General features: G+C 38.7%; 1 protein-coding gene across 2 annotated transcripts in view; it reads right to left on the bottom strand.

Annotated features, from left to right (window-relative positions):
• The window catches only part of mast4 (microtubule associated serine/threonine kinase family member 4), a 136,611-nt gene that overhangs the window by 101,551 nt on the left and 22,689 nt on the right, over window positions 1-12,371 (bottom strand). For both annotated transcript variants that reach the window (XM_057819964.1, XM_057819965.1), the window contains exons 2-3: window positions 6,823-6,961; window positions 1,862-1,995 (exon numbers count right to left, since the gene is read on the bottom strand). In XM_057819964.1, the coding sequence (XP_057675947.1) occupies window positions 1,862-1,995; window positions 6,823-6,961 (273 nt within the window). The remainder of the gene's footprint in view (window positions 1-1,861; window positions 1,996-6,822; window positions 6,962-12,371) is intronic.

The raw sequence follows: 12,371 nt of genomic DNA, 5'->3' as shown, positions 1-12,371 counted from the left end.
ACAAGAATGGCAACCTACTGGTTAAACTAATTTTACAAATTTTATTAAAACAAAAACATTAAGAGTGGGTTTAATATCAAATTATTATAATTCTTGCTGACATTTATCTTTTAAGAACATGTCTTTATATCCGTGGTTCCCCTGAAAACACAAATGATATAAATGATCTTTTAACCATATATAAAAGTATTTCTAACAAATGTCATACTTTTAAAAAATCATATTTAATAGAACTGCATAAGCGAAAAATGTTTTTAACCATCAAGTTTACAGAATTTTTAATGCTTTTTAAGGCCTGGATTTTTACAAAATCGATTTAATGACTTTTAATGCTTTTAATTACCCGCATAAACCCTGACGTCACACATGAACAGAATATTCACCAACTCCGTATAACCCCAGCAACGTTCAAACCGTACTAAGGAGGCCGTTAAATCAAGAAAATGGACAATGGATGCCATTGTTGTCTTATCTTCTTCCCTTCGTGCTGCCGCCCGAGCGGACGGCGTACCTCGGCGTTATTGCGCCCTCAGGGTGCCACGTCCCGCTTGCCGGCGAGCAAATCAATACTCCACTTGTGGTGTGATATGGAGATAAGACCGTCATAATCCCTAACCTACCATGTGGCTGTGGCTTGTCCCTCATATTGTTGTTAGACGATGTCCTTGACTGATAACATTGCTGTTGTGTACACGCTGCAATAATGGACCTTTAACAGACTACCAGGGTTTTCCTTGCTTTTAAAGCGCCCCTGCTGGCTCATAAAAACTGTTTTTAAATGTTTGCAATTTCTTAAAATCAGATCATTTCCTAAATACTGAATAATAAGACAGACACATGTTAATTAATTGAAAACCAAATTGGCTTATATTCAGTCTGACCCAGCAACAGCGCCCTCTCGTGCTTATATTTTGCAATTGGCAAAGCCAAAAGAAACAAAACCTTTTGGAGCTGATTAGTTAACAGTCGTGGGGGAACCTCTAAGTACCTCACAATACATTACAATAGGCTCACCATAACAACGATCTCACGATATAGTGAGGCTCACCTCAGGTATTTTAATTTTCGATGTTCCTTAGCCGATTAATCGATGAACTAGTTAGTTTGAATAATTAAGTAATCGAATACTAAAATAATTGATACCCGCAGCCCTAAACTGGAGACAAAATGGCGGACGAGACTCTGGCATCGACAAGTCAAAATCGCGCAAGTCGAGTACATCGTAACCCGGGGGCTACCTGTATATCAATTTTTTTCGGGAGAATATCGATAACCCTTTCGGCTACAAAGTATCGCGATATATTGTCACACCCATAGTTAACGGCACAGGAGGTTTTTTCTAATTTACTTTAGAGACAGAACAGACAGAACTTGGTCATTTGGTGTTTCGAGGGACAATTTAGTCACTTTTGTCACAATTTGTTTCAAAATACATTAAATGTATTGAACCCTTTCCCTACAGTGGACAGCTAATCAAAAGTTGACACTTGTTACATGTCTTTAAAGCTAGACAGACTAGAGCAGTCCAGTGAGGACAAAACATAAGTATAAATTGATCACAGCATCGATGCCGTTGAGGACACCAGTCAAGCATGACGCCATAAGCCAGCAGGCTCACCCTTGGCGTGTTCAATGAGCGCAAACACGTTTGCGGCGGCATTAACCTTTCCTCTGCCAGCGACTCATCGGATTAGCCGCTTCTTTTGATCTCATCTGCAGTGTGAGGCAACTCGATCGCCGCATCGATCGGAGGCGTGGTGAAGGTCACCTCTACGCCGTGCTTGTTTACTAACACAAACGGGCACCCGTTTGGGGCGACTACGGTTCAAAGTCGGGGTTCGGGAGGTGCCGCGCGACTCACCGAGCTGGAGGTCAGGGAAGGGTCCGACTTGCCGAGGTTCAGCGCGTTCATGCGGATCAGGTTGGAAGACGTGTCAGGATACGATTGCGGAGGCCACGATTGCTGGGCGTGGGCCGAGAAAAGAAGGTACTTTCCTGGCAAAATGAAAGGAATCAAAAATCATCAAGGCAATTAAGAGATCAGGGGCAATCCCACATTGCGTAAACCGGACGTGTCCAAACTACAGCTTGTGGGCCAACTGCGGTCCGTTGCCCTTTTTTTTTTTTTGGGCGAGCATCAAATAATGAAAAGAGCCTAGATTGTTGCACTTCTCAGATTTAACACTAGATGGAGCTAGCCACCTAAAACAGTGCCTCTCCATAGCTCGACAGTCAAAACCTGACATGTTGAAATCTGTAGAAAAGTGTAGAATTTCAGAACCTATGGACTGCCACTGACAGTATAGACATCATTGTCGTTTGCCTTCTACCAGCCCCCTTAGTCAATTTGGACTGGACATCTATTGCTGTCAATGTGAGACAGTGGGTTAAACGAGTGCCTGTAGGCAATTGGACGTCTAATGGTGTCAGCAGCATTGTAAGATGAACATTCAAAGTAGATCTTCTCTGTTTAAATGAATTTCTAAGTCTATCGCCGTCAATGAAATTCAATGAGTTAAATAAGTTTAGTGTTACTTGGGGCTGTAACCAGTGTGCATTTCTGTTTTTATTCATTTTTATTGACCATTTATGTCCATTCCGCATTAGACATGTGCCAATTACCAGTTTCAAGGTATACCGAGGTATGAAAACGTCAAGGTTTCAAAACCTCATAAATTTCCGTCATACCATCCCGAAGGTATTGCCTATTTTTTATGTCCCAAAAATGCATTGGGAGAAATCCCTCGCTTGCAGCTGTAAGACTCAACCCTCCCCCAGCAGTTGTTGCTCAGTGTCATTGAGCCAGCTGTGCTACACGATGGCTGGAAAAGGTTAAACTCCTGCACTTTTTCCCCCGTCGAAGAAAACGAAATCGCCGGTATGGGAATACTTCGGCTACAGAAAAGATTCAGATGGCCGCAGCTTAGAGGAGGAGGGCCAACCGACATGTAAAACATGTTTGCGGAAGGTGGCTGCCGAGGAGGCAATACCTCCAATATGATTTCGCATTTATACAAAATTAAAGGTGAGTAAACACCGTCATGAACGTTTCCCACCGTCTACGAGAGTTAATTCCAGCGTGTTTAGTGTGTCTAGCGGTGGAAAACGTGGTGTTTTTTTCTCTCTGGCAAATGTCAGTGTTGAGAAAGAGTGCGTGTATAATGTAAACATGATACAAGTCTCACATACACGTGCTTTTTATGGAGAATAATTCAATTATTTTTGTTCTAAAGGTAATAATGTTGAGCTGTGGCTGTAGGTTAAAGCTCACCTAAAGGACTGCATTAGAGCTGTCCCGACTAGTCGACATAGTCGACGTCATCGATGACGTAAATCCGTCGACGAGCACAACATCCAAAGCCAAAAAAAGCACACCAGAGTGTCCAAAACATTGACTTATTTCAAAGAAACAGAGGAGGCTACACTCTTCTGTCCTGTCTCTTCAATGCCAAGCTTGGCTGCACGTCAGCCGTGAATAAACACCTCAATCGCCGTCAGCCAGTTTGTAATTTTTTTTTTTTTTCATTTTTTTGTACACCCGAGGGTGCTGTCGCCTTACTAAATAATAATGTTTCATTGACAATGGGCCTATAAATGCTATTAGTATTGTTCTTAATGCTAATTGAAAGGTTTATTTCATGTTATGGTTTATTTTATGGTATAGAAAATTATATAAGGTTAAAAGGTCATAAATATATACAGTACATACAGTGATTGCACTCAAGGGAGAGATTGTCAATGATAAGGTAATAAATTAAGGTAAAGGCAATTCATATTGGCAATTCATTGATATATAAATAAGGTTTAAAAGGAAAAAGGTGAAAAGTTTTTGTTAATTTCTAATTGTGTTGTTTTATTTGTGTGCACCGTAGCTCTTACGGTGTGTTTACATCAAGGATGGAATAAAAGTTGTAAACCATCAGTTTAAGAGACCATCTTTTCAGTCGGGATGCTACACTAGTTAATTCTATCAGCATTTGAACTCATTGTTTATTTGTGATTTATTATTGTTATTTACGTGTTTATTTGTACTTTAATAACTAATTTAAGTGTTCCAATATGTTTTTTGTGAATTGATAAGCGTCAACAAGAATTTCATTGCTAAATTAGTTCAAAAAAAAATTTTTTTTTAATTTATTAGATTAGTCGACTAATCGTAAAAATACTCAGCTGACTAATCGGGAGAAAATTAGTCGTTTGGGACAGCCCTAGACTGCATTTATTTAACTTAACATTATTCTTCCAATTTGCTAATGTTTTGAAAAATAAATATCCTGTTCAATGTAAAAAAAAAAAGTTTTTTAAAACCTGGGTTAGGTTTTAATACCATGACACTGTCATATTTTGGCTTAAGGTTGTCTTACATCGTCAAAGAAATCTCCAAGTGTTTTTTGCATTGAAGTAAGACTGAAAAAGTGGGGGTCGTCTTATATTCGCAGTCTAGACGTTATACCCATTCACGACGCTAGATGGCGCCAGATATCACTGAAGCGATGTTCTGTCATTACAGACCTCAGCTACTCTCAAGTTTAACCAGTTTGCATTATTTTATTGCAATGTTTTTCCTTATTCAGATTTGTTTCACAATAGATAGGTTTATTTATAGAGGGGTGCAATATTTCCGATTCTTTGATTATTCGCGATTCGGCCGTGTAAGATTCAAGAACAATTCACAAACATCCAAATTCCGATTATTGAAGTATTTAGTATATAAGTATTTTGTATATGTATTTTATTTACTGTTATTTTTGTATATTTGTTTACTGTTACATGCTAATTTCATACTGAAATAGTAGGTTGGTTTAGCCTGAAAGGATTTTTGAACAATTTTGGAACTAATGTACAAAACATTTGAAAAAGAAAAAAAAAAAGGAGGGGAGTGCATCAATAATCGTTTTATAATCGAATCGGAGCCACTGAATCGTAATCGAATCGTTAGGTGCCCAAAGATTCCCAGCTCTATTTATTTACATTTCAAAAACCAGAAGCCATTCATTTACGAATGTGATTGCACTTTAGTTTACATATTTAAATGTTCAGATATTAATATTTGAATGAGGCAAAAATAACGTGCTTTTTCTCTCAAATATATTGTTATAAAATAATCATTTGTTTCAGATGTACTGTAATTGTTTTTTGTATAAAAATTAATTTGGTGTTCAAAAAGTCTTTTTTCAAACTTGAGTCTTGACAAAGAGGGGGTCGTCTTATAATCAGGGAGTCTTATAGTCGGTCCAATACCGTATTTCAGAACTTATCCAACACAAAACGCCTGCTATCCGCCGCAATTGACTGTGTACTCAAGAAAACATTGAAAGCGAAAGTAAACTCAATTGCACCGCTCCTCTCTGTGTCACGTCGGTCACGCGGTGTGTTCAGGTACAGAAAAAAATCGTCCGCCGCATTAGAACCCAATTCGTTACATTATTACAGGTATTATTATTATTCCGATTTTTACTTATAATTAATGTGTTTTGCTATGTGTAATTGCCATTTGTAATTGTACCAGCAGTATTTATTAAGGATTTAGGTTTTTGGGCTGTGGAACTAATTAATGGAATTATTTTATAATTAGGGTTGTTCATGATCATGTTTTTTTGCTCCCGATTCGATCCCGATCGTTTTAGTTTGAGTATCTGCCGATCCCAATATTTCCCGATCCGATTGCTTTTTTTTTGCTCCCGATTCAATTCCAATCATTCTCGATAATCTCGGCAAAGCATTCAGAAAAAAAATGAATAAAACTCGGACGAATATATACATTCAACATACAGTACATAGGTACTGTATTTGTTCATTATGACAGTAAATCAAGATGGCATTTACATTATTAACATTCTTTCTGTGAGAGGGATCCACGGATAGAAAGACTTGTGACTTTGTATCTTGTGACTAAATATTGCCATCTAGTGTATTTGTTGAGCATTAAGTAAATGATACAGTAGTCATGCCCAAATGCATGATGGGAAGTGGAACCATGACTGTGCGTAGTGCTACCAATTGATATATCTTCTCTGCGTTGGGAAATAACATAAGGTGTTAAGAAAAAGATCAATTGCTACCTTGCTTCCCCACATTGCTTCCCATGATATTTCTAATCGTAGGGAGATTGTAAGGCTTTAGCCAATTAAAATAAGGCTGCCAAATTTCACTCTACTCATTTTACGCTGCATCTTGTCTCGCTATATAGGTAAAACGGCGCCATTACAGATTGAGCGCGACAGCGCGTGAGTGGGTCGTGCAGCGCATGCATTAATTGCGTTAAATATTTTAACGTGATACATTTTTTAAAAAATTAATTACCGCCGTTATTAGGATAAATTTCATAACCCTACCTTAAGTCTAAACTAAAGACTCTGGAAGAGTGAAACATATTATGTCTGTAACGTTAACTACAATTAGAAAACGATTTAATTTAAAAATATACAGTATATATATATTTTTTTTAAAAAGGCATGGCCAATATTTTTTTGCCGATTCCGATACTTTGAAAATGACGTGATTGGACCCGATCGATCGGATGACATCTCTAATTATAATGTATCCTTATGGGAAAATCCTGCTGGACATACGACAATTTCGACTTACAAATAAGGTCCTGGAACGAATTAACTTCGTATGTAGAGGTACCACTGTATATACAATAATTAAATAATAACATATAATAATAAGCCTCTTCAACGGGGAGAAAAAAGTAGCGGTTTATAGTCCGAATAATATTGCAGTCACGGATTAGTGGATGAATCGTGGCAGCCTTACTTGTCAGGGATACAAGCTTCCGAGACACAAATTTGCATGTATGTGGCGTGAATATATGTCTACCTGTCAGACCCCCGCCGAGGCTGCGTCTTCTCATGTGCTTGCCATCGTCGCTGAGCTGGCGCTTGAAGCGCAGACTCAGGTCAGGGTGGCTGGACTTCCTGAGTGAGGCTGAGGAAGGAGGGTAGAGGATGTGGTCCAGCTGCATTAAACACAAGAAGCAAAAAAAAAGGTTGAAAGTGTGTAAACATACAAAAAATAACATTAAATTCCATATTTCAGCATTTTCAGGATCACCAATTCACAAATTTGGGTGGCGATCTGATTATGACTTTTTAACAAATAACCATTGTCCAACTCCAAAAATTCGATACCGATACAAAACTCATTCTGATATAAATGTATGCGCACTTAGCTTATTGCTTCACTTATTGCTAACTATACTGTGATGCCCCACTAGATGCATCAATAATGATAAATGTAAAAACTTCAAGGTTTTCCAAATAAAATAAAAATTCTTGAAAAATTTTAAGAGACTTCATCTGAAATTTTTGAAAATAAATGTCCCATATGAATAATATACATTGAAATAAGCCAAAATGGCCATCATTAAATAAAATGAATCAGCAATTAAATCATGTTACCCCCCCCAAAGAGCCACTAGGGGGCGACCAAAGCATTACGAATATCACAAGACATGCCAATGCAATGACAATTCCCAAGATGCATTTTGCTGGCCTTTTCCACAAATTTGCGTATTTTATTACTTTTGTAGTTTTCTTACTGACTATTTCTTTCTGGTAATGCAGTATTTATATGTAATGAGTTCATAATTCATTATTTTTCAATCCAATTCATCCAAACCAAGAAGACTGGCCATGAATGCGAATTAGAGTGGGAGGGGTGAATGAATATTCGTTCATTCACCGTCGTTAACGTCACCGAAACATGATCACTCCCTGCCAGCAATCCAATTTGAATTGCGCTCAGTCATACTGACACAGTCAACTTGTTTGAAATTGAACTACAAGAAAATCATCTAGTGGCGCCAAGAGAGTCAAAGTTCGAGCAGGTTAAAACTGCTGATAAGCTATCAGAGGTTTCCAATGAAGACCACACTTACACTGTAGCCTAACACACACACACACCCACAACACAACACTTGCGCAGGGCAACAACCAGGCTACTTTTGACCTTCCCTCCAGGATTCCTGAGGGCAACATCAAACCTAAAGTTCCTTCCTTCCTGGCTGGCTGGCTGGGCCGCCTGCTGTCGACACTGCCAACAAGGCTTTATTTCCACAGCAAACACCAGCAGGTCACCAAGATCGAGCTGTGCTGCTGTTAACAAGACACGCGACTGTTCCATTGCTTTTAAAGACAGAAACAACTGACTGCTATGGCTAGCAGATTTTTTGCGAATCACACCAGAATTGGGATGACAGTTTACACCCTACTCTTCAAATTTGTGATAATCCACATTAGTGCTGCAGCGATTAATCGATTAACTTGAGTAATTGGATTAGAAAAAAGCTTCAAATTCAAATTTTGCTGCTACGAGGATTTGTTTAAGTAAGAGTGGTGTTGTAATGGTTTGTTCTGAAAGTGTTTGCATTTAGTTTTATTGATTTGGGTGGATACACTGCCTTCTAGTGGCAACAGTGAATAGAATTAATCTAACATGGCAAAATCGAGTGACTCGGGTTTGGGTGCAAAAATGTGATTGGAGCAATACTAGCAAACATTACAACAGATTTGCTGTTACTGTGATTTCGAAAAACATAATGAAGGACTAATAAATCATGTTTTAAAGGGTACATCGGACTTAAAGACTTGTAGGCTCCAATAAGCCACCATTGTTCTCTTTTACTAAAACACATAAAATATTGCCACTGATTTAAAAATCTAATATTTAGTGCATGTTTTGACCTACGGAGGGCGCCATGTTTTATGCGCTCAATGGGCGCGGGGGGTGATGACGTGGTTGGGCTGGACTGGGAGAATAGCTGTGCTAGCTAGCAAGCGAAGCTAGTATGACGACTGGCATGATTTTGTCACATTCTGCTGCTGGTCAGATCGTTTTGTTATAGAGCTGTGGGACGAGTTCCCGACATCGTACCTAAATCCAATTCCAGCTCATCGGCAGTGTCCTTAAACCGATACTAGGCGGGTTGCCGAGATATTGACTTGCAGCCATTTGACAGTTTGTATATCACTTCGTTGCTAGCTGCATCATTGCCTTGTTTTTTTTTTCGTTTGCCAACCTCTCGACGCGCTTTTCCTTAGATTTTTTTTTATTTTATTGATCCCGTCCAACTGTCACGGACCGTTTTTTGTCTCCCTTTTCGCGATTGTGTGTTTTGTGTGTTCAATAAACCCTGTTACGCAATCCCTCTCATTGTTGTCTGCTATTTGGGGTCCTACCTTGCTTCCGCATTCGGGGACCGTAACAGATTTGTTGGTTTTCATCTGAGGATTTAAGTTACCGATTGCAGCTAATAGATCGATAAATAATACACATACTATCGAAGGAGAAAAAAAAAAACATGATCCTGCAGCGACAGTGCAGAGTCTGTAGCTGTCACGTTCAACACATGCGCACATCAGTTAAAAGCGGCGAGTACTTACTATTTGTGTTTTTATTGAGTCTTTTATCACCTTTTCATTGCCTCAAAATATATTTTTGCATGTGTTTCCCTCTCATACTTTTAAGCATTGTGCTTTCTTGTGATAGCTTGAAAGCAGATTGTTGATTTGTTTAAGACATTAGTCACGTAGTGTATTTAAACCACCTTTATTTGATATTACTACGTTTAAGTATTTTCTTTAGGCATCTTTAGTACGTTCTGCCTGCATCGAGACAAAAGAAGCTCAAAGCGCACGATACTACTTTGGGTGTCAAATTCACCTCTTGTAGGACGTTTCATCAGTGTAGCACATTTTGGCAGAACGCCGGTTTTGTCCTACTCTCGTCTCTTCTCATCCCGTCTTTCCTGTTAATTTTGCTTTTGCAGCTTGTTTTGTGAAATATCGACAGTGCTGTCATGCTCATTAATGTTCCTCTCTGTTTCAAAATGAAAGGGCTGAACAGATGATAAGTTTATGTCGCTAGAGTCATACTCTGGAAGCTAGGCAGCGTAGCCCTGGGATGTCACCGCCCTGCGACGTCAACAACAATGGCGACCTACTTGTTAAACTAATTTTACAAAATGTATAAAAACGAAAAAAATCAAGAGGGGTTTTAATATCACTATAACTCATGCTAACGTTTATCTTTTAGGAACGACAAGTCTTTCTATCCACTGTTCCCTTTAAAAATCAGACTATGGATCTGTAAGCTGAGCTAATCAAGTTTTGAAAGTTTATTACCCATTTTTGATGAAGATGTAGTGGAAAACCAAAGGCTAAGAATTTTGAAGCCACAGTATTTTCCAATTCTGGAACGACCCACAATTCTGCTACTGTTGTACCAGGATTTTCAGAAAAAAAGAACACTGCAGTAGGAAAGAGAAGCACTTGTAACTATGCTAACAAAAAGGCCCCTTAAATTCAAGTAGATCATATTGTGTAAGAAGAACTAACAAAACATATTCTTTCCAATCATTAAAGCTCCTTCAAACAGCCCTTCACAGCTCCGAGACATTAAAAGGGCCGACGATGCATTGTCGGCGTTTCTTTCTGTGGTTGCTAGGACGCACCGAGTTGACGCAGGCGCGTCCATCACGAGTGACCTCTCATCTAGCTTCCCTGCCATTGTCTGGCTTACATCCTTTTATATTTTATTCAGTAGATAGTCGTGATAGGCGAGCTGGTAAAAACCAATCCCAACATGATTTCCAGATCATCAAATCACGATTTTTGTATTGTATTTTCACTGACAGTTCTAAGAACCTGTACTTCGATGTATGAAATAAATAAATTGTAAACATTAGTGCTGCAAAGATTAATCGATTAACTCGAGTAATTTGATTAGAAAAAAGTTTTGAATCAAATTTTGCTGCTTCGAGTATTCGTTTATAGCGCGTACGACAGGAGAAAAAAAAGTGTTAAATAGGATTATTATGTGAATTAGAATCATATTTTGGGATGATTCGACTATATACAAAAATTTAGCAAAGCGCAGAAGACGAGAAATTAGTCTTTTAATCTGCCGGATAGCCACGCCTGCCATTATAGGACTCTAGCGTCCCCAACAGGTGGATGACGTCAGCGGAGTCACGATTACATCTGATTTAGTATGCAACCCAGTGAGGGGGGATTATTCACAACAAGGAAAACGCGACGAAAATGCCGCAAAATGTCGTTGAGTCTCTCTACTGCAATATTTTTACAGGATATTATTTTTATCCAAGTATTTTTCCCCAATAGCTAAATAATGGCATGGTCATGACAAATAAGTCTTGTGCTAAATGGAATATGAAATAATAAAAATGCATTTATTCCAGACGACATGGCAAAATTACTCCATAATGGTCAAAACCGTCGACTTCACCTTTACCGTCACGCCTCCCGAACGATATTTTATGCAACCTAAGTCGGGCTTATGTCATTTCCCTTCCCCGGCTTCGGCGAATGTAAACAAACCAAGAGGCGTGACGGCTAGCCGACTTGCTAACCCGACCCGAGTGATGTTTCAAAGTCTTCGAAGCGGAAAATCACACATAACTAGCCCGGATCATATCACATGACGACTGGGTTGTCGATTGTCTTCGCCGATCGGCAAACCACCCGGTGGAGAGCAATTTACAGCTCGTTTCCCAGCTGGACAATGACCGCTGAACAAACTGGACGACGTCGGAGCAGCGTGTAGCTGCCAAATGGTCAACACAAATATGGCAAAATAATGCTTTACTACATGGCGAAGTCGGAAACAGCGAGAGACTCAGTGGAGGAGGGAGGCTGCAGTTGTTGTGCAACTAACATGTGCAGCTAATGTGTATGAGGAGAGCATTTTACATGCCCACCCATGATCAAACATAAGTCGTTCTTTATTTAAAGAATGTTTGTAGTGTTTACTTTGTAATCGCTGTAGGGCTGCAGCTATCGATTATTTTAGTAGTCGATTAATCGATGAACTAGTTAGTTCGAATAATCGAGTAATCGGATAAGGAACATAAAAAAATTTAAATACCTTAGCTGAGCCTCAAACGGTGTAGAAAATAAATTAATAAGAATCTAGGTACAGCAAAAGAACAATTGGCTAACTTGCATAGTAAAAGTCCGCTAGCTTAAATGCTATAAAATACTAACATTTTTTTTATTTCTACAATGTTCTAAACAAATGGTTCAGACACAAATTCCTACAAAAATTGGCTACATATACCTTTAAACTAAACTACAAATGCATGAACAAAAACATAAGCTCAAACAAAACTCAGCTTATGTTGGTCTTAACAGAGAGCAAATGGATTCAGCAATGTCAATGAGGCAGACTACAGGGCAGTGTATCCACCCAAATCAATAAAACTAAAGGCAAACACTTTCAAAACAAACCATTACAACGCCACTTTATTTAAATGAATACTCGAAGCAGCAAAATTTAATTCGAATATTTTTTTCTAATCGAATCCTCGAGTTAATCGATTAATCGTTACAGCACTAAATCGCTGCATT

This window comes from Corythoichthys intestinalis, chromosome 17 (assembly GCF_030265065.1).
Source record: "Corythoichthys intestinalis isolate RoL2023-P3 chromosome 17, ASM3026506v1, whole genome shotgun sequence".
Taxonomy (NCBI): domain Eukaryota; kingdom Metazoa; phylum Chordata; class Actinopteri; order Syngnathiformes; family Syngnathidae; genus Corythoichthys; species Corythoichthys intestinalis.
This window is presented reverse-complemented; position numbering and strand designations above follow the sequence as displayed.